The sequence below is a fragment of the Schistocerca serialis genome, chromosome 4 (assembly GCF_023864345.2).
Source record: "Schistocerca serialis cubense isolate TAMUIC-IGC-003099 chromosome 4, iqSchSeri2.2, whole genome shotgun sequence".
NCBI lineage: Eukaryota > Metazoa > Arthropoda > Insecta > Orthoptera > Acrididae > Schistocerca > Schistocerca serialis.
This window is the reverse complement of record NC_064641.1, coordinates 224,075,373-224,098,631: the sequence shown is the minus strand read 5'-3', so window position 1 is coordinate 224,098,631 and position 23,259 is coordinate 224,075,373. Positions and strand designations below refer to the sequence as shown.

Here is a 23,259-nt window from a genome sequence, read left to right as displayed (position 1 = left end):
TGTGTGTGTGTGTGTGTGTGTGTGTGTGTGCGCAAGTGTATACCCGTCCTTTTTTCCCCCTAAGATAAGTCTTTCCGCTCCCGGGATTGGAATGACTCCTTACCCTCTCCCTTAAAACCCACATCCTTTCGTCTTTCCCTCTCCTTCCCTCTTTCCTGACGAAGCAACCGTTGGTTGCGAAAGCTAGAATTTTGTGTGTATGTTTGTGTTTGGTTGTGTGTCTATCGACCTGCCAGCGCTTTTGTTTGGTAAGTCTCATCATCTTTGTTTTTAGTTAATATACATATATTGTTGCAGGAAAGATTGACTTGAATTTACACAAGTGGTCAGTCTTATAAAATTCTGAACAAGGCCCTAGATTTCGGAGCAAAGCTGACGTGTTACCATATGTGACGATTCAGCTCTAGTTTGCATTCTGTGTCCTCTTACATGAATAAAACCACATTTGTGTAATTTGCACCATGATTTGCACTTATTCCAAGTGTAATTGTGGGCTTTTTGATGAAATTTTGTTTCCCGCCATGAATTGCTATTGAATATAGTAATAGCGCATCTTCTCAATTTCTGACATGATGTGGATTATACTGTGCAGTGTCAGTGACTTCAATTTACACAAGTGGTCAGGCTTATAAAATTCAGAACAAGGACCTAGATTTAGGAGCAAAGCTGACATGTTACCATGTGCGACGATTCAGCTGTAGTTTGCCTTTTATGATTCAAGCAATGGTACAGTTTTGTAATGACAGTACTTATGTGTTCACTTAATTTAAACCAGATTTTTTAATGCTATTTAATGTTTAATTTTATAATAACCCATTTGAATGACACATCTACAGGGTGGTCAGAAAATGTCTGAAATGCTTGTAGTGATGTTGTGGGAAAAGTTGTACTGAGACATAAATGTTAAGAACAAAATTCGAAATGTTGCGCCGTTTCCGTTGCGTAGCTTAGAAGCTAGCCAATCAGGTCGTTTCGCGCTCAGATTCAAACAGCGTGGAAGGGGCGGTGTTGCCAAACGTACTCTCCATGTGTTTTGCTCAAACCGAACAAGAGAGCAATACAAATACAAATACGGGAAAATATTCACCTGTAGCAGGAATTGAACCCAGGACCAACGGGTCAGCAATTGCGTGCGGTACCATCTACGCTATGACAACATCCGACTCCAATTGTCTCGGCCTCTGTAGTGAACCTTTATCTTCTTGTCATTCGATCGCCGTCGGGAATCGTATGTATGCAGTTGATCTTTGTCGGAAGACTTAGCTGTGACAGAACAACAATGGAGGTAGGCATGACACACGCGTAGTGGTAACGTGGCGCGACACCGGTACTCCTTCGAGGAATACGCCGATATGCATTTAGCCTATGGTGCTGCAGGTCAAAATGGACGCAAGATTTCCCAACCGCATTATTCCGTGTGCGAATACCTTCGTAGCGGTTGATAGATGGTTAAGGGAGACCAGAAGTTTTGCTGTAACAAATGTTGATGCTGGACGAGAACGCTATGTACGGAACGTTCAATTAGAAGGAAACGTTCTCGATATGGTTGCTGGAACACCTAGTACCAGCTCGAGGGCCATTGGTAATGCTTTGGGGGTAAGTAAAGTTATTCCGATGTTCTTAATGTATGCCTGCAAAGCACACATGGTAAAATTTATCCGTTTGTTTGTCGCTACAGGTTTCGCACGCTGTAGTATTGGACATCCTACATGACGAAGACCTATTTCCGTACCACATACAGAAGATGCACAATGTGGTGGAAGGGGATGATCCCTCTCGCTACCAATATTCCGTGTGGTATTTAAATAAATGTAATGAATATCCGCATTTCGAAAGGATGGTGTTGTGGACAGACGAGGCATGTTTCACCAGAGAAGGACCATTCAACTCCCAAAACAGCCACATTTGGACGGACGCAAACCTGCACGGTACTTACGTTAAATCATATCAGCAGAGGTTTAGAGTAAACATTTGGGCAGGTATCGTGGGCGGCTGTTTGGTGGGTCCCGTCCTACTTCCCCACCCCCCCATTTAAATGGACAGACTTATTTAGCATTCCATAAAAATGTCCTTGTGCTGTATGTAGAAGACGTTCCACTGGCGGTCTGGCAAGGAATGTGGTTCCAACACGACGGCGCACCGCCGCACTTTGCTGCTACGGTACGTGAGCATTTAGATGCATTGTACCCCGAAAGTGGATTGGCCGAGGTGGTCCAGTTTCCTGGCCAGCTCGTTCACCAGATCTGACTCCATTAGATTTTTATCTGTGGGGGCATGTGAAACAAATCGTCTACGCGATCCCGGTAGTCACAATTGAAGAGCTTCTTGCAAGGATAATTTTAGCCTTTGATGAAATCAGGGAAACCTTTGATTTCGGAAAGCTTGCAGACTCCATGACACAGCGTTGCAATGTGTGCCGTCAGATTGGAGGAGGACACTTTGAGCAGCTACTGTGAAGATTTATTGTTACATTTTGCTCCTGGAAATTATCTTGTTACGTTAAAGACTGACAAAACATCAGTTGTATTCTTTCTTGTTCATCATCATTTTCCCTGTATTTGTTACATGTATGGCTATTGACTATGTATAAGTTTTACTGCTTTTCTATAATTATGTCCAAACAGTTACATATTGTTAGACCTTTGTCCAATGCAATCATAAGCAATTATTGAATGTTACGGATGCTGTAGATGTTGGAATAAATGTATACACTTGTGCCCATTGCCAATGGGTTTTATGTAAATAAAATTTGCACAAATCCTTTAATAACATGAAATTTGTACATAAACGTTCAAACAACAACAAATTGGTTAAATAAAAATAAAATAATGATCCTGCTGGGGGTCGAACCCAGGACCTTGCATTTCTCATGTCTAGCCTTCTATCCTCAGACCATGCCGCCCAATAAGGCAACAGCCTTTAATACATAGCCTTATAGCCGTATGCTTACAACATGAAACATACATTTGGCAACACCGCCCCTCGCAGGCCATTTGAATCTGAGCGCGAAACGACCTGATTGGCTAGCTTCTAAGCTACATATCTCGGAAATGGCGCAATGTATCACATTTTTTTCTTAACATTTATGTCTCAATACAATCTGCCCTACAACATCATGACAAGCGTTTCAGACATTTTCTGACCACCCTGTATATCCAATATTGGCATTTGTTGCTGTATTTTAAAGTTAAAGATTATATACTGAAAGAAGTTGAAAATATATCAACATAGATTTATGTCCAATTAACTAGAGTTAACACTGTGCCTAGGTTAGTCTTATTATTGGTTCTATAAGGACAGTAGCTAAACATGGGAAGAGTAAGAAGAGTACTTACCTATCTACTGTGTAAGCAATATCAGTTTTTTTTTTTTTGTAGCTGTAACTACAAATGTATTAGTGTGTGTAGCTCAGACAGTGTTTATAAAATGTTTTCAGATGTACGACTGCGTCGGATAGCAGAGGAACGCAATGAGCTGCTGGATGAGGTGCGTCATCTCAAGTTGGAGCTCGAGGAGTCACGCAGCCGTCAGCATAAAGTGTCGGGGTTGGGTACAGGATTGACAAATTCTGTTGCCAGCCTGAATGGGCCAGACACTTCGGGTATAGCTGCAGATCTGCAGAGTAAGCTTAAAATGCTCTGAAAACATACTATAAAAATGCAGGAATGAAGGAGACCACTCACTGAATAGCCGAAGCGTCAAGTCACTGATGTAGGCAGACACAAAAGAGAAACAAAACGGGCTAGCTTTCGGAATAAATCTTTTGATGAGCTAAAGTATAAACACACACACACACACACACACTTTATTTCTCTTTTGTGTGCGTGCTGTTGGCATCTCAGTGTCTCTGCTATTAAGTGAGTGGTCTCCTTTACTCCTAAATAATTAACATTGTGCAAGAATTTTCATTACTATACTTATGAAAATATAATGTCTTTGACTCACAGTATGTTGATAATGTTGTTTGCGTTGTAGCGTCCAACTAAATTTGGTAAATCTTGTATAATTCAGTTTTCAGAACATCTGCTTGTAGTACATATGAAAGGTTAGGCACTCATTACTTTCTAAGAAGGTATGTGATCTTGTATATTTCAATTCATTACTTCCAAGGCTAATAATTGTTTGGGACAATTTATTTGTTCAGGGAAAAAGCTCTTATCAGAGAAAAATGAGCAATTTGAGAGAACATTCTAGAGAAGTGCTTAACATTTAGGAGAGGGCTGGGCACAAGAGGAGCCCACCCAACAGCTCACAAGCACTATTGGCTGATCTCCCACTCTGAGGGCACAATGCACAAACCACTTGATTAGGGGAAAGCATCCAGTAGTGACTGCAGCTGTTCACTTAATTTCAAAATGTACATTTCTAATTCTGTAGTCACAATAAAAAGAACATACACATAAAATAATAATCAAAGAAGATGTGGACATTACTCCCAAGCTTGATTCCTTTAATTTAATTATTGTAAAAACACTTTCACCCAAGAATGGGGTTCTGAATACACTGCAGACTCAAGCAGCTATTTTGAACAATGACAGGAACTGTTCATGAGGAAAATTGTTGTAGATGATGTCTGAATTTTCTGCAGTGTGAAACCTGCCTGTCACCATACTATTATGCTGTACATCAAGAACTTCAACTGAATTTCTGAAGGTGTATTTTCAGTGTATGCTGCAAAAAGTGTTTCAAAAATCTATATGCATAAAAATGCAAATGTATGTTTGTGCAAAATTGTGTACCTCCTTAAGTTCTTCAACAATTTCAGAGCTGAGATTTTAACACAATGCTGCACTCAGTTACATGAGTTTTTATATGCCTTTTTCTAAATATGTATGATATAGAAGGTGATTCAAAGATACTTTTACAAACTGACATGGCACTTGGGGCATACTACAATAATCAGTAATTGCGTAGGAACTGGGGTACACAAAGGCCATCCGGGGCTACTAAATGGTGTTGAAGTGATTTAGTTACATACCTCAAATGGACACCAACTACAGGAGATGCTCAAAGTTTTGTCCAGATGCATCGAGATACGCCTTGACATCAATACTACATTGAATGGCGCACCCTCTCAAAGATACCTGGTGGTGTGTCTCAAAGACACGCTGCTGCCACAACAATCCTGCCCACTAGGTTTTCCAGTGATGTAACAGCTGTTTCATACACAAGGCCCTTCAGATATCCCCACAGGAAAAAGTCTGTTGGGGACTGATTGGGTGATTGTGGTGGTCATGCGACTGGCCCATCGGGACCAATCCAGCCCCAAAGAAAGGTTGACTGCGTATGTTCCCTCATTTGAAATGCATGGGGGCTCTGTTGTGCTGAATCGAATGTGACAGCGAATAGGCATGGGAACATCATTCAGCATGTCCGGCAGAACCTCTCGTAGGAATACGAGATATGCGTGACCATCAAGTCAAACTGGGGGAATGTATAGTCGAATTAAATTGACTCCAATGATGGCAGCCCACATGTTAAGGATAAATTTGCATTGTGAGGTATGCATACATGTAGCATGTGGGTTTACAACTGCAGGTTGTGAACGTTCATCACACCCTCAAGTGAGAATTCAGCCTCATTGGTGAAGGGGACACTCACTGTGAAGCTTCGGACTGCAGCATATTCCACAGAAACCACTGTGCAAATCTCATGTGTTTGTTGTAGTCCCACCTTGCAATTTCTGGACGTGCTGATGCAGTCATTCATTGCGTATAATCTGCCAGACGGAGGTTGGGGGGACATCGGTGGCTTGGGATACACCTCATGTAATTGTTGAGAGCATATGTTGTACCCTTTTGAGAACACTTTCTTCTTTAGCAACTGTCTGTGTTGTTTGTTGGCGACCAGCATCCGGCTTGTGCACGTGGAAAGAGCTGGTTTCAAACAATTGGTGATGCAGGTTGGAAAAATAATGTGTGGCATGGCACCTTTATATGTTTTGCACAATACAGTCGCCTCTTATCCATTGCAGTTGGTCGTGCCGTAAACAATATGACCTGAGCATATTAATTGGCTTTAAAACTTTGACGTTTATTTTATCATATTTTGTCGGCAGGTTGATGTGCTACAGAACACTGTTCTTGTTTCTTCTTGCTGGATACCAACTTCTTTCAAACTTTTCATTTCCTTGCCAAAGCAACAACCCTAGACCTGTGACCAATAAATGCAATAGCTCCACCTGTTGTAAGTGTTGAAAGTTTTTCTCAGAGAAAACCATGTTTGATGATGATGATGATGATCATTTTGCTAAGTGGCCTGATGCAAGTCTTTCAACTTGATGCCATTTTGGTGAGTTACATGTTCCTAACCTACCTCAGTTATCTAACTGAGGAGAAGGGATATAGTTTAATGTGGAATCCAAACCTTGTGTTGTTTCTGGCAACTCCTTCCATTGTTGAGTGATCAGGACTAGATTAAGACGAAGACTGAAAAATCTGGTGGCTTGTCCAAGATTTGATACCACCTACTCTCAGTTCCCTGGCATGCGCTTTACCATCAGACCACCAGGCCCATTTAATAAGGAAGAAAATATGTGATTGGCTATAGTTGTGCCACACATTGGGTCAGTTGAGGAGTTCCTACATCATGTTAATGTTAGCATCAATACATCTCTCAAATATGGCAAGTTGAATGACAGTACTTTCATCCAAAGGCAAAGGAAAAAAAAAATCTCTATTCGTATTTTTCCATGTCATTTACTATTTCATCAATACATTTATAAACTGTTGTCCCTGAAAGAGATTTTTTATCATCACCTTTCTCCCCGTTATGTCTTGGTTCAAGAGGTTTGGCTTTCATTTCTTGAGTAATCAAACTGATGACTAATTTATCGTGAAGCAGTTGGAAATGTTGCTTCAAATTATACTTTGTGTCATAATAATTTTATATTACAATATGAAAGTTGAGGAGAGTTTCTGTGTTTCAATAAAAAAAGTTGTGTATTTCCCACTGTGGGTTGGTGCAGGAGGATTAATTATATTTTCGTTTTGAGGATCTTAGCTACTCCTCAGTCATTTTGCTCTCTCTAGTTCTGTCTTCTTACTGCATACAAAACCTTAATGTAGACAATGCTGACAACATAAGATTAATAGGCCATATTGCTGTGATGCGTCACTTTGAAACAAACTGTGATAGAACTCCTGGCTGAGAGAGTGGTGGGGAGTCAGAGGCAGGTTGTGCGAACCTCTGCAGGCACGCAATCCCACATTATTATACTTACCCAGTCCTGATGTAGAGAATTATTTCTCCATTTGCACGTAATACATTAAAGCTTGCTCAAATTGGAATGACCTGGGACTAAAATAATTTCCCAAATTGGACAAGTTTCCGGATTACACAAAACTCACTGGGCTACATAAAATTTGTCAGGTATCATGCACAAAAATACAGTAAAAATTTTTAATAATGCATAACTGTATTTATGTACCTTCACTCCAGCACAGTAGATGCTCATTTACTCTATGTTGGACAATAGAACACTGGACTATTACACTAATTGGTAATTAACATGGCATTTCTATATGTTTGCTCTAACTTTAAATTCATTTATTATTGCATGTATGCACATATTATTCCCATGTTTATTTTATTTACATTTCTCTTTTTTCACCACATATCATGGAGGGAAACTTGTTTTAATTTCCTGTTCAAAATTGTTTTCTCTAGGCAATTTTTTGCACCATACAATAGTTCCAACAAGTTGGGAGATTTCATGTGTGCTGCAAATTGCGTAACATCGATTATGCATGGAATCGCTCCTTCAGGCGTATTAATTTTTCTAGGAACATCATTTTGCTCATCTTCTTCCTCATCATCTGTATTGCAGATTTCTATTAAATCTGTTGCTGAAGCGAAAGTGGAGTGAGTTGACAGAAAGTCATCACTTCGAATGTAATCATCTGCACTGCATGAAATGTTTCGTATTTCCATTAATTCAGCAATTGCTGCTGCATTTTCTTGAACTTTGATGGCCACAGAAGCATCTTGTTCTTCACCCTCAAACCCTGAAGCACTTGGTGACAGTTTTGGGTTTTATTTCCTTTACTGCCAAGCCAATCCAATTAACTGCATTGAGGACAGAAACTGATTGTGCAAGAGCATACGCACTTTCGGCTTCTTCAACACTAAGAATAAGAGACTGCATCAGTAATCGCCTATAACAACACTTGAATATGTAAATAACCCCCTGGTCCATGGATTGTGGGAGGCTGGTTGAATTTGGTGGGAACCAAGCCAATTTTATGTTTGATAACGTTTCTTTGGGGTGGCAGGTTGCATTTTCTAGGAAAAGGAGAACTTGGTGATTTCCTTCTTTCATTTTGGTATTGAAAGAGACCAGACATTCTTCCATAAGGCCACTCACTATCCACACCTTTTTATTGCTTTGCCGTGTGACTGGAAGCTTACTGACGTCTGTGTTTTTGAAATAACACAGTTTTGCCGCCCTTCTTGTCACCAGTGGTTTCTCCATTTCATTTAATGTGTTTCCACACAGCAGTACAGTGAGTCATTTGTTGGAAATTTTTCGGCCGGTGCACTTTTCACCTCGAATTGCTTGTGATTTTGAAGGCAGTGCACAATAAAACAGTCCCATTTCATCGGCACTGAACATGTCTTTCAGGTCATAATTCACAATTAAATTGGACAGTATTGGCTTCCATTCTGTTGCTACAATTTCCTGCACAGCCTTAGCTTCCCCACACACTGCATTCCACACGATGTTGTGCCTAGCTTTGAAACTGTTTGGCCATCCTGTAGATGCCTTAAATTCCATAATTCCAAGCTCTTTAGGGACTTTCAGTGCCTCACTGGACAATGGGTCCAGATAAAGATAAGTTTTTTTGCCAGCCCACTTACGGAACATTCCCACACTATTTCGTTAATTTCTTCATTTCTGGTCTCCTTTGCTTTTCTTTTTTCTGCCTCTTCCCTTTCACACATTGCAGCAGTGTGTTGATAGATGTGCAACAGTGTTCCTGTATGCGCTGGCATGTGTCGATAATGAGGAAAACGAGAAACCTGGCAGAGTGCTGACGAACGAACCATTTCCTTTAATGTACTGTACAGACGGTGAGCGTAACTTATTCGTTGTTGCACGGAACGGCACGGTTTTAGGCCCACACCAGCAGCACTGTGCTGCGCTGGACCTCTTTTATTGGTTTTGCACCGCTTAACAGATTTGTTAAAAGTAACATCCATGTAGACTCATGAATAATTAATGAACTGTAATACAGTAGTACTGTATAGGCTCTTTTCCGCATTATACAATGAATTATGAAGGATGTCCTAAGATTTGCTTTCCGTTTCTGCATTAGGCACATTCTGCTTTACACAAAAAGTCTGTGTATAAAACTGCACTGAATGTGATGGAACTGAAATACTTGTATGATTCGGGCAGATTTCTGAATTATACATGTGCTGATTTGAGCAAGTTTTACTGTAATAATAATAATAATAATAATAATAATAATAATAATAAGCTGCCGATCTCTCACTGCTGCGGATGAGTTACTTCTATATCTCAATGAAGAAAAAGGTTTCGAGTATTTATCACACAATATATGTGCCTCTTTGTGTGCTATCACTTTCAAAAAAACGTTGTTTCAGTATCTCGAATATGAGGGGCTACGGGGGAGGATTAATTAAACACTGGAATGACATTGACATGAGCGGAGCTTATGTTGTACTCATTTCTGCCACTAGGCATGTATAGCGCAAGTCATTGCCAGTTCAGTGCCGCCTGTGTTGTCGACCTGGCTTATTTTGTTCATCTGCAGTGATTGTTTTTGCTAGTGCTGTTTTGTTCTTGTATCGTTTATTATGACTGCAAGTTTAAGTGAACAAAGAGCAATTGTGAAATTTTGTTTTCTACTCGGTAAAAATACTGCTGAAAGTGTTTTAATGTCGAAAACAGCTTACCAAGATGATGCTATGGGAAAAACTCAAATGTATGAGTGAGTGGTTCGCCCATTTTAAAAATGGCGACACGTTGATTGATGACAAACCTCATTCTGGATGTCCATCAACTGCCCAATCGATGAAAATATTGGAAAAATTCGAGAGCTTGTGCTCACAGACCATTGACAGAGGACTGATCAACTGTGAGAGATTATTGGGGTATCTTGGAGCTTAGTTCAGTGAATTTTATAGGAAGATTTGGGAATGAAAAGGGTTGATGCCAAGTTTGTTCCTCGTGTTCTGACTGACAATCAAAAGAAACATCGAGTTGAAACCTGTCGTGCTTTGAAACAAAAGCTTGAAACTGATCCAGATTTTCTGTCAAAGGTCATTACTGGTGACGAGTCATGGTGCTATGGTTATGACCCAGAAATAAAGCAACAGTCAAGCCAATGGAAGATGTCATTGTCACACCATTAAAAAAAAATGTCATGTCAAATCAAATATCAAAACAATGTTGATTTTTCTTTTTTGATGCCAAGGGCATAGTTCATTCAGATTTTGTTCCCCCATGTCAGACCATCAATCAAACCTTTTATTTGGAAGTGTTAAAAAGATTGCACAATAGTGTTCATCAAAAAAGACCTGATTTGTGCCAGACAGGAGACTGGTTCTTCCACCATGACAGTGCACCTGCACACACAATCATCTCAATTAAACATTTTTTGGCTAAAAATAGTGTACTTTCACTGCCCCACTCACCTTACTTGCCTGACCTGGTTCTGTGCAACTTTTCCTTATTTTCACTCATGTAAAGAGGCATGAAAGGACACCAATCTGACAACATTGAAAAAGTCAAGGAAAAAATGTGGGAACAGCTGTCAGCCATTTCTGATGACGACTATAAAAAATGTTTCGAATGGTGGAAGCACCAATGTGAGAAATGTATTAGTTGTGATGAAGAGTATTTTGGAGGTTTTTTGTAAACAATTTGAAAATATATAGGTTTAAAAAAAAAAAAAGGGGTGACCATCCATCTGGATACGATAATCAGTAACTTTAGAATGGAATAAGATATCATTCTGCTTTGAATTTTAAATGAAATTTCCGTATCTGCCTACATTTCATATATATTGCAATTTACATCATAAAATGAACCATAAACAAAGTTTACACAATGTGTTTTTACCTCTGTACGCACTTCAAAATTTTGTGCAATCTTTTTCTTACTTTGATACTGTGCAGTAACTTTGATGAATAATGAAAAGAAATTTGGTCCTTTACTAACCAAAGATATATCAGACTGTAAGATGTCCAAAACCAGATTTTTCAGCTCATATTTTTTTTTTTTTTTTTTTTTTTCAATTGGATGATAAGTGTTTCATAGTGGTCGGAATGCCATCTCTCAGCACAGGTTGCAACATTTGGCAACCAGTATAGCTAAACAAATCCTTGCTCAAAACAGAATTCTGAGAACATGTCTGTAGCAGCGGAAGGGTTACTAGGAAATAGATGCGCACGGACACGCACGCACGCACGCGCGCGCACGGACACGCACGCACGCACGCACACGCACGCGCACACACACACACACACACACACACACACACACACACACACACACACACACACACAGATCCCAGGTATTTAATATTAGAAAGATTGTATGGCAAAGCATACCCAACATGTTTTGAACTTTTGTCACTGATTTTGAGAATGAATAAGATATCGTGTCATATTGTAAGGTTGAGTATAAATATGTTATGAAATCCTTGGATCTTAAATTGTTGGTCTTGGAGCAGTGGGTTATGCTTTAGGTAATTGTTTTTAAAGTTTGGGGTAATTTTAGCTACAACTACACACTTTATAATGTGATTGTAAACTCATGAATTCATAGGCACCTCTGTCATAACTGTGTATTTTTATGTTACACTTGGATGTTCAATGTACATCATTGAAACTACAAATGTGCATTAGTTCTGCATTTCATGTCTTTTGACTGTTTCATTTTTTTCTGTAAATTCTCCATGATTCTGCAATTTCACAAATACAACTGAATATTGTCAATCCAGGATGTAGACTAGTGAGCAAGTGCTCTAGCAGTATATATGGAAATTCTTTACCAATTCTCTTTGTTTGACAAGCTGAGGCTGTCTTGCTGCCACAAGGCTCACCAGCATTTGACGATCGTAGTTCACATCATGGGTGACCTTTATACATATATAACCACAATGGCTGTTCTGTGCACATTAGTGTGTCGTAGAAGCACATGCCGTTATCGCAGTCAACTTGTTTCAGTTATGTGGCATCAGTGTAGTTTATTAAAAATTTTGTGCTTCTGTTGGTTCTGAAGCTGTTTTGCTTTTGTGAAGATGGAAGCAATTAAAAACATAGAAACTCTGTTTTGGACAGTGCTTCTGAATTTAGTGACTTTTCTGCTGCTAATGCTGCTGCTGCTGCTGATGATGATGATGATGGTGATAGTTCTTCAAAGGTGTATCCAGCATACTATGACTGTATGAATGAAAATAGCATGGAAAGTGCAAAAAGTGAATATGATGTGCCATGAACTGCAGAGAATGTACTAATCATGAGCAATATTAGAAAAGTAAAAGATGGAAACACCATGTGAGTGGACCAGATTTCTAAAATACATGGGGCCTGTGTTCTGCAAAATTACAGAAAAGACAAATGTGTGAAAAAATAAGATAAAACTGTACTTAAACAAGAATAGCTGTGCAAACTTGCTATATTCTGTGAAGCAATGAGCAGGGAAATTTACATTAATTGCATGGTTTTAAAATTTCACTGTTGACACAAACAGTGAGCCAAATGATGCACAGAAGAAGACCTGGTCCATTATTATGCACTATCCAGCAAAATTTTCATAGATTTATTTACTAGTCTGGGATACTGCATTGGAAAAAGCCTGTTGAAATTTAGAAAGCAATTCAATTATATGCAGTGCAACAGGTTGAAATGTGCAGGGTTTGGTATAAAATGTTACAAATTCTATGTTGGGGCCTTCCAGCAAATATCGGTCTCAGTGATAAACATGTGTGAACTATTTTTTTGAGAAAGGAAATAAACTGTTTTGACACATATAAAACTCTCCTGATGTATAGATTTCCATAAAATTTTGGGCAACCTGCTTGATGTTGGTAACATGCTGCCGCGATATTTCAGTGCAGAGCCTTGCCATAATACTCTACACAAAATATTGTGACAGCAAGTTACTGACATCAAGCATGTTGCCTGAAATTTTATGGAACTGTTTTTAAATATTCAGAAGAATAACAAGCAACTCAGTGAATGTGGTTGAATCTTTGTGCCCTAATGGTAAGATGTCCCTACTAACATCTTGAAGAAAAAGCTTGACAAGCTTTCTTTGAAATTTGGTCTGTATATCACATTTTGTGCTTCAGCACAAAACAGCTGACGCCTTAGGCACAAGGAAATTCAGAAGGAAGCAAAGTCAAATACAAAGATGTAAAAAATCCAAAGAGAGCTCTACACTATCATAGCAGTATGTGAAGTATATGTTTGCAAGATCAAATCACTCCTCTTGTTTCCACTGATGCTGTGCTCTGTGACACGCATAGAAAAATCTTTTTCTGAGTACTGTACATATTTATGTTGAATGTCTGCGCAGTGTATCACTAATTCACAGACCAGATGAAAACGGATTATCCCAGATTTGTTCGTGAACATTTGGAGTTTGCTACTGCTGTCAGCAAAGGCTACGGGATATATAACAAGCGTACGACCTGCCTTAGGTTATACATCTTTGTGACTATAAGCAAAAACCTTGGCTCATTTTCCAATACATACGCCACAAACATAGAAGTACACAGCTGAGAATTAGTTGAAACGGCGTGCTAATGCAAAAAATGTGGAGAATATCTTCATTTACCATGCTGTTTTTTCTCCAACAAGCTGTCTGTCCGCATGAATGGCCACCGACAAATTGTGGCCAAAAAACAAGTGGACCACCCTGTAGCTGAACACGCTGCCAAACATGATATCCCTCATCTCAATGACTGCTTCACAGCCTGTGCCATATGGATCCTTCCCACCAACACCAGCTTTTCTGAATTGCACAGGTGGGAACTTTCCCTGTAATACATACATCCTACGTTCCCGTAACCCTCCTGGCCTCCACCTTCATTAGTCACTGTCCTCGCCCATCCAGCCCCATCCCTGTTCCCATTCCAGCACTGCACAGCCGTCATTTCACCGCCACACCCAATCTTTTAATTTCTTTTTATTTCCCTCCTTTCCGCTACTTACCCCCTCCCCCCTCTGCACCTTCTCTCCTGCCCTCCATCCAAACTGCAACACTTCACTGTCTACCACTCCCACCATAATATCCCTCCCCCTCCTCGCCCCAGCCTCCTCCTTACCCCCAGCCAGTCGTCACTCCCATTGTGCACTGGTGTTGCTGCTCGCAGTGTGGTTTCAGCTCTCTATGACTGCAACGTGTGTGCAAGTTGCGTTTGCGTGTGTGTGTGTGTGTGTGTGTGTGTGTGTGTGTGTGTGTGTACTGCTGACAAAGGCCTTAATGGCCGAAAGCTATAATTGTGTGAATCTTTTTGTTGTGCCTATTGCGACTCAGCATCTCCTCTATATGGTGAGTAGCAACTTTCCTTCTCTGGTATTGTTACTGTTTTATTCTTAATATTTTATAATTTTTTGTAAAAAGTATGCCTTTGCAATTCCCTCCATTTTACCATTTCATACTGGCTGTTACAATCAGTTGGTGGTGTTTGTTGAACCAAACCGAAATCTCAAGTCATATGTTCTGATTGCCATTTTCTGTGATTTCGTCTTATAACTTATTAAGAATGCCAGTATTATTCATTTGATAACGTAACAGACTTTCTCCTTCCTCATTCTTTCCAAAATTTAACTTCGCTCTGTTCATCTACTTCTACATCAATGTTCTGCAATCCACCTTACAAGGCATGGTAGAGGGTACCCCGTAACACTACTAGTCAATCCCTTTCCTGTTCCACTCGCAAATAGAACAAGGGAGAAACAACTATCTATGTACCTTCGTATGAACCGTAACTTCTCATATCTTATTTTTGGGGTCCTTATGTGCAATGTAGGTTGGAGGCAACATCAAGTGCCAGTTCTCTAATTTTTTCTGATACTATTCCTCGAAAAGAACATCTTCTTCCCTTCAAGGATGCCTATTTGAGTTCCTGAAGTATCTCTCTAACACTTGCATGTTGTTCGAACCTACTAGTAACAAATCTAGCAGCCCACCTCTGAATTTCATCTTTGTCTTTCTTTAATCTGATATGATATGGAACCCAAACACTTGAGCGATTCTCAAAAATGGGTTTCAGTACCATCCATTTATATGTTGTCTCATTTATATATGAACCATAGTTTCCTGGAATTCTCCCAGTAAACCGAAGTCGACCATTCACCTTCCTACCACAATCCTCACATGCTTGTTCCATTTCATATCGCTTTGCAGCTTCACACCCAGATGTTTAAATGGCGTGACTGTGTCAAGAAGAAACCAACTAATGCTGTTACGAACATTATGGGTTTATTCTTCCTACTCATCCCCATTCACTTAAATTTTTCTACATTTAGCCTAGCTGCTATTCATCACACAAACTAGAAATTTTGTCTAACAAGGGGAGGCCGCCAATTGTGAAATTCAGATTCGATTCATACTGCGCATAATAAAAGCTCATGGCCAGAGGTGTAATGTGGCAAAGCACCAAGATGCACTTCTCAGCCGTTGTCGAGAAAATCGACAGTTAAACGAAACCGCTGCTGTGAAATACTCTCTACGTTTAATAATTTTTCTGCAGCGTCGTGGCGCAGAGGTAAGCGGTCTTCCGTTAACTATACGTGGTTAACATTATGAGGACAATTAATAACATTTATGAAATACAACTTGCGGCAAACGTAATGATGTTCGAAGTCGCCAGTTTTTCCACGACAAACGACTTTCAACAACTTATTATGAAAAAAAAAAAAAAATAAAAAAGGTTGCATGGCGCGAGATTCGGTCCGGTGACCTTCAGATTACGAACCCGAGCGCTTACCGCTGCGCCACGACGCTGTATAGAAGTATTGAACGTAGAGGGTATTTCACCGCAGCGGTTTCTTTTAACTGTCGATTTTCTCGGCAACGGCTGAGAAGTGCATCTTGGTGTTTTGCCATATTACACCTCTGGCCATGAGCTTTTATTATGCGCAGTATGAATCGAATCTGAATTTCACAATTGGCGGCCTCCCCTTGTAAGTCATTTTGTATCCTCTTACAGTCACTCAACTTAGACACCATATCGTACACCACAGCATCATCAGCAAACAATTGTAGATTACTACCCTGCCCTGTCCACCATATCATTTATGCATGTAGATAATAACAGCAGTCATTTCACACTTCCATGGGGCACTCCTGATATTACTCTTGTCTTTGATGAAAATTAGCTGTCGAGGGCAACATAATGGGTTCTATAACTTAAGAAGTCTTGGAGCCACTTACATATCTGTGAACCTATTCTATATACTCATACCTTGTTTAACAGCCTGCTATGGGATGGGACACTGTGTCAGACGCTTTTGAGAAATTTAAAAATATGGAACCTGCCTTTGCACTTCATCCATAGCTCGCAGTATTATCATGGGAGGAAAGGGCAAGCTGAGTTTCGCACAACTGATTCTTTCTAAAACCGTGCCGATTTGTGGACATAATATTCTCAGTCTCAAGAATTTATTATTTATCGAACTGAGACTATGTTAAAGGATTCTGCAGCAAACTGACATTATGGGTATTGGCCTGTAATTTTCAGGGGCCGTTCTTTTCCCCTACTTATACACAGGAGTCACCTGTGCTTTTACAGTTGCTTTGTTCTTTGTACTGGGTGAGAGAGTCATGATAAATGCTAGCTAAGTAAGGGACCAATGCTGTAGAGTACTCTTTGAAAAACCAGTTGGGAATACTTCTGGACCTCATGGCTTATTTGTTTTCAACTCCTTCAGTTGTTTTTCTATGCCAGGAATGCTTATTACTATGTCATGCATACGGAAGTCTGTTTGATGGTCAAACGACTGTATGTTTGTATGATTCTCCTGCATGAACGATTTCTTGAATGTAAAATTTCAAACTTCGGCTTTGGCCATGCTATCTTCGACTGCCACACCAGACTTTCAACAAGTGACTGGGTGGAACACTTAGACCCCCTTAGTGGTTTTACGTAGGATCAGAATTTTCTCAGATTCTCTGCCGGATTTTTTGCTGAGCTATGATGGTAATTGTAGTTGTATGTTTTACCCATAGATCTTTTCACAGACATACAGCGTGCTAACCTTTGCTTCTCATCATTTATGTGTTCCCTTTCGAATTGAGAGTGCAACAGCCTCTGATCCCTCTGCGTTTTTCTACTCTTGTTATTAAACTAAGGTGGATCTTTTCTGTCCTTAATCAACTTACTAAGCACATAATTTTCTGGACCGTGATTTACAACCTGCTTAAACTTTGCACATAATTCCCATATGTCCATCTTAATGGAAGTAAGTGATGTCTGTTCACTATCTGATGAGATACTAACAATGCTTGTCTGCTCTTTCTAGTGAACACTTTCCTAGCCTTCCTGACTGATTTATTATTTTAGCTACAGGGTGTAAGATGTTTCCATTGTGTGTGGGCTGCCAAACTAGCTGCTCAAGACAAGTTTTCAAAAAACTTGTTCAGAAGTACTTTACACGAGTGTCTGCCTATACCCCCTATTACGAATCTATAGACATCTCAGTCTGTACTTGGGAGGTTAAAATTGCCTCGAGTTAGTAATGGACGATTTGGGTGTTTATTGACCATAGACATTCTTTGAATGACTTTAGAACTATCACAGCAGAATTGGGTGGCTGGTAAAAACATCCAACAATGAAGAAGAAGAACAAGAAGAAGGATCTTCGCTTAAAATTTCCAGCCTAATAGGCTGTGATCAATGCATAAAACTCTCCCCTGACGTTTCGTCTCCGACTGCAGGAGACATCCTCCAAGGTAAAGCAGCGAACTGCAAGGAGAACTCAAGGGAGCGCTGATTATATAGGCAGTACAAAGGGCACCACTGTCCATCATACGGCATCGGCTATGAGACTGTCTCTGGTAATGCCAACATTCTCGATTGAAAGTAATCGATCGTCACGCTTCCAGTGCAACGCTGAATCCAATTTTATCCAATTTAACACCTTTGTCTTTCCTGTTAAAATTATTACGGTGTCAATCTTGATAGTCTCTCTATACACATGTGCATAATAATTCGAGGTTTTAGATATGACTCTTGTCTCAAGGAATTTTATTTCAGGATTACCTTCCTGATAAAGGTGTTCTGCTATGGCCAATTTATCTGTGTGACACAGGCGGCAATTCCTCTTATGTTCAACAAGACGGGTGTTCACACTTCTCTTTGTGGTGCTGATATAAACCTGTTCACAACTACAAGGAATTTTATATACCCCTGGTGCAGCCAAAGGGTGTCATGCATCTTTTGCCAATCTTAAATTTTCTTTTAGTTTCCTGGTGGGTGTGAAAATAGTGTCCACCCCATACTTGCTTAACGATTTCCCAATGTCATCTGTGACCTAACTACTGAATGGAAGAAAAAGCTTGCCCTTGGGCGACTTGTTGTTCATTGTTGCTTCTGATTCTCTGCTTAGAGCAAAGTGCTCAATCTATATCCTTGCTAGAATAGCCATTCTTCACAAAAGTGAAGTTGACTACACTCAACTTTCGTGAAGAATGGCTATTCTAGCAAAGATATAGATAGAGCACTTTGCTCTAAGCAGAGAATCAGAAGAAAGGACAAACAACAGTTCCATTCATTAGTAAGGTCACAGATCGCATTGGGAAAGTGTTAAGCAAGTATGGGGGGGAAACTATTTTCAGACCCACCAGGAAAATAAAAGAATATTTAAGATTGGCAAAAGATGCACAAAACCCTTTGGCTACACTGGGGGTATATGAAACTCCTTGTAGTTGTGAACAGGTTTATATTGGTACCACAAAGAGAAGTGTGAACACTTATCTTGTTAATCATAAGAGGAATTGCCACCTGGGTCACACGGATAAATCGGCCTTAGCAGAACATGTTTACCAGGAAGGTAACCACGAAATAAAATTCAACGAGATGAGCGTCATATCTAAAAGCTCGCATTATTATGCACGTGTGTTTAGAGAGGCTATCAAGATTGATAAACATCGTAATAATTTTAACAGTAAAGACGAAAGTGTTAAACTGTATGAAATTGGATGTTGGCGTTGCACTGGAAGCGTAACGATCGATTACTTTCAGTTGAGAATTTTGGCATTACCACAGACAGTCTCATAGCTGGCGCCATGTGATGGATAGTGGCGCCCTCTGTACTGCCTATACAATCAGCACTTCCTCGAGTTCTCTTCGCAGATCACTGCTTTACCTCGGAGGATGTCTCCCGCAATCGGAGATGAAATGTCAGGGGAGAGTTTTATGCATCGACCATGGCCTATCAGCCCAGAAGTTTTAAGTGAAGACAATACTGGCCGTGAAACCCTGCATTGTATGATCAAGAAGAAGAATGCTAATTTTTGTCACGCCGATGAGTTGTACGTTGGAAGTTCTCGGCCATACCTTCAGTTTTTTATGACTTTGTTATTGCATTAGAGATACAACAGAAACCCTTAGAGCTTCGAAAGCTTTGATGAAAACGAGGAAATGGTTAAAAGCCTTCCTCCTGAGGACTTGATCTGCTGTGTGATTTTGCTCCTAAAACAATATATACATCTCTTTCAAACTGGAGAAGGCCTATCATGTATACGTTTTTGCCAGAAGGACAGACTGTAACATATAAACACAAAATGAGGTATGTGTTGCATATGTTTTTATGTGAAAACAAGTTGTTTAGTACACATTAAACAGCTAGCATGTGTTCTTTGCAGGAGAAGCAAATAAACAGCTGGGAGACTACAAGTTCAAGCTGCAAAAGGCTGAGCAAGATGTGTCAACACTGCAGGCAAATGTGAGTAGATAGCTGTTGATAAATGTTGTTCAGATACATATTCATACAACATGTATGGTAAAAGTATCTGCCCACAGTTATTGCTTACAGGGTGTGAAGTGTGCAGAGTAACATTCATATTCAGCATAGCAGCACCATGCTCTGCATGATTTCATTTAATTCACTATGCATTTCGAAATTTTCATCATCATCACCAATTCACCATACCTAAGGTATATTTTAAATATTTAATTTTAATGGCAAGAACTGTCACTCCATTGCAACAGCTTGCAAGGTGCCCTTGAGGTTAGGTTGCATCTTTCATGTGCAAGAGTGAAAGTATGTGTGCTACATTCTGACATGGAAAATTACATATGTTTTGCATAGCCCACCTCCCATGCAGCTGCAAGAGACAGTGAGTTGTTGTATTTATCGTTTTCACTTAAGCCAGTGCCCTTCCTGCATATCTGTGTAGCTTATAAAATCCTCAGATTCAGATGTAACCATAAAAATGAATGAGGGAGGCCGTGAAGGGTTGAGGGACAGTAGCCGGAAGTCAGATTTTTGAAGTTAAAAGGAAAACAGTTCATAGGGAAGAGGGGAGACGTAAAGGGAGGGAGGGAGAGAGAGAGAGAGAGAGAGAGAGAGAGAGAGAGAGAGAGAGAAATTGGTAAAAGATTGGTGAAAAGGGGTAGACTAAGCAAAAAAAAAAAAAAGTAACTCTAATGTTAAATTCCTAATCATATTGGTTCTTGACTAACATTGTGTGTACAGTGGAATCGTGGACATGTATGTCACTTCTTGTTTCTAGATTAATATTTATATAGACACATTTAATATTCAATAATTGTGCTCTTCCTAACGAAGTCCCTGTTCAAAATGAGTGGAACTGAATTCAGTTTTATACTTCAGAAGGCTGTAATTAAGGCTATAAAAGTTATTAGTAATTTACTGCTTCATTTAAATTAAGGTGCTGTGCATTACTTTGACTATTTTTAATACTTAGAGGAATGAAGTAGGGAATTTGGAAGTGTGTCACAGTTCTGTAATTTTCTTCTGGCTTGTGTGGTGGTGTTGATGGGGAAATTTTTGGAATTTTAATTTGACTTGCTTACCGCTGGTAATAACAGCCAATGTAATGTGGAGCAGAGAAAATAAAAATTACTTAAAAATGGATTAAATATGTGTTTAGGTGGCGCGACTGGAAAGCCAAGTTATTCGTTACAAAGCAGCATCGGAATCTGCTGAGAAAGTTGAAGATGAGCTGAAAGTGGAAAAGCGGAAATTGCAGAGAGAGGTAAATAAACTTTACACTGCTTTTTGTGATTTTCATTCTAGTAATAAGTATACATTTTTCTTGTACAGCTATTTCCTTGAAAATAATGCACATACGAGGTCTACTAGAAAAGTATCCAACCTTTGGCTGGTGAGAAAAAAAAGAACTGGCTTACCTGGGGCATTAGACACCTGATCACCCTGAAAATAGTTCACATGGGACTCCACACACTTCTCCCGGCAGTGCTACCATTGTTTTAAGCATGGCGAAAGAGCCTCTTTCGGAGTGGAGTTTAGTTCGGCTGTCAGTGCTGCCATAATGTCTTCTCTTGTCTGAAATGATCTTCCTTTCAATGGCCTCTTGAGTTGGGGAACATCCAGAAGTTGCAGGGGTCCACATCAACATAGAAAGGAGCCTGTTGAAGCACAGGAATCTGGTTTTTTGCTAAAAGAGTCTGAATCAAGTGCGAGGAATGTGCTGGAGCATTGTCGTGATAGAGGTGCCAATTTTCTGTTTACCGCAAGTCCGGTCTCATGCTGCACAGTATCACGTTGGCAATGGAAGATGTCCCTGTAGTATTCTTTGGTGATAGTTTGATACTGAGGTATATGATGTGTTGGCAGAAGAGCCAACACCGTGTAGCTAGAGGAGGCCGAAATGCACGCGTTTAAGCTCACATAAACTGGCGTGAGGTCTGGAACAGGACAATGTAATTAATATAGCCAATAAGGTACGTTGCTGCTGGAATACTTAACTTTAATCCATAATTGGAGAACATCGCTCTTGATGATACATAATTACACTCTCAATGTAAACTGGTAATGGCGCCTTGCTAGGTCGTAGCAAATGACGTAGCTGAAGGCTATGCTAACTATCGTCTCGGCAAATGAGAGCGTATTTGTCAGTGTAGCATCGCTAGCAAAGTCGTCTGTACAACTGGGGCGAGTGCTAGGAAGTCTCTGTAGACCTGCCGTGTGGCAGCGCTCGGTCTGCAATCACTGACAGTGGCGACACGCGGGTCCGACGTATACTAACGGACCGCGGCCGATTTGAAGGCTACCACCTAGCAAGTGTGGTGTCTGGTGGTGACACCACAGTATATGCTAGTGGTGTATCACACCATGGGAGTCAAAGAAAGCAGTCAGTGTAACTTTAACATCGCTGTGTAGTTGGCAGGCCTTCTTTGGTCTTGGTGGTGAGGAATGCTTCTACAGTAGCAACTGGGATTTGGTTTCAGGGTCATACCTGTACACCCAGGACTCTTCACCAGTGATTATGGTGTTCACAAAGTTGGGGTCGCTGTGGAATCAAGCGTGCCCTGTGAGACTTAAACACGAAGTTGCTTTTGCTCCACTGTCATAAGCTTGGGCACGATTTTCGCTGACACTCTCTGAATGGCCAAATCATTGGTCACAGAAAAAATGTGGATGCCCACCTCTTCCACAATTCCTCTGATAGACACATGATGGTCCCGCATCGCTGCAGTGTTCCTTTGGCAACGACTTGGTCATATCAGCGTGTTGATGGCTGACTAAAGCATGGCTCACTCTCCACCGAAGTGCAGCTGTCTTTAAAGCAATTGTACCATTCCTTAATTTGTATGATGCCCATAGCATTGTTGTTAAAAGCCTTCTGAATGGTTTCCATGTGGCTGTCACCTAGTTTCTGGCAAAATTTGATGCAGACCACTACACAGTACCTCACTCATCTGCTGCTTGCCAGCAACTGACGTTATCGACATGCGGGACAAAATTCTTACACACGCATGAAGGTTCAAGGTCAGCTCATGCAAGTGTGCTAGATTCAAATCCATCAGCTGACACACACACAAAAGAAAAGTGTGTGAGGGGGTCAGATACTTTTGTAACAGACCTCATGCACGAACAAACATATAATCACATGTTATTTCTTAATACATTTGTATGCTTTATGCTAATGAAAACATGGACATGATGGAAAGACGTTGTAATGGTTTCATCTCAATAATTGCATGCATGTATTTACTTAATTTTCTTTCACAGAAATGGCTAATTTCGATGTTACAGGTCATTGTCAGCTGCAGTAGGTGCTAACAT

General features: G+C 40.2%; 1 protein-coding gene across 5 annotated transcripts in view; it reads left to right on the top strand.

The window, feature by feature from the left end:
* LOC126473334 (leucine-rich repeat flightless-interacting protein 2) overlaps positions 1 to 23,259 on the top strand; it is a 217,200-nt gene that overhangs the window by 181,072 nt on the left and 12,869 nt on the right. For all 5 annotated transcript variants that reach the window (XM_050100323.1, XM_050100324.1, XM_050100320.1 and 2 more), the window contains 3 exons: positions 3,437 to 3,622; positions 19,850 to 19,929; positions 21,101 to 21,205. In XM_050100323.1, coding sequence (XP_049956280.1) covers positions 3,437 to 3,622; positions 19,850 to 19,929; positions 21,101 to 21,205 — 371 coding nt within the window. The remainder of the gene's footprint in view (positions 1 to 3,436; positions 3,623 to 19,849; positions 19,930 to 21,100; positions 21,206 to 23,259) is intronic.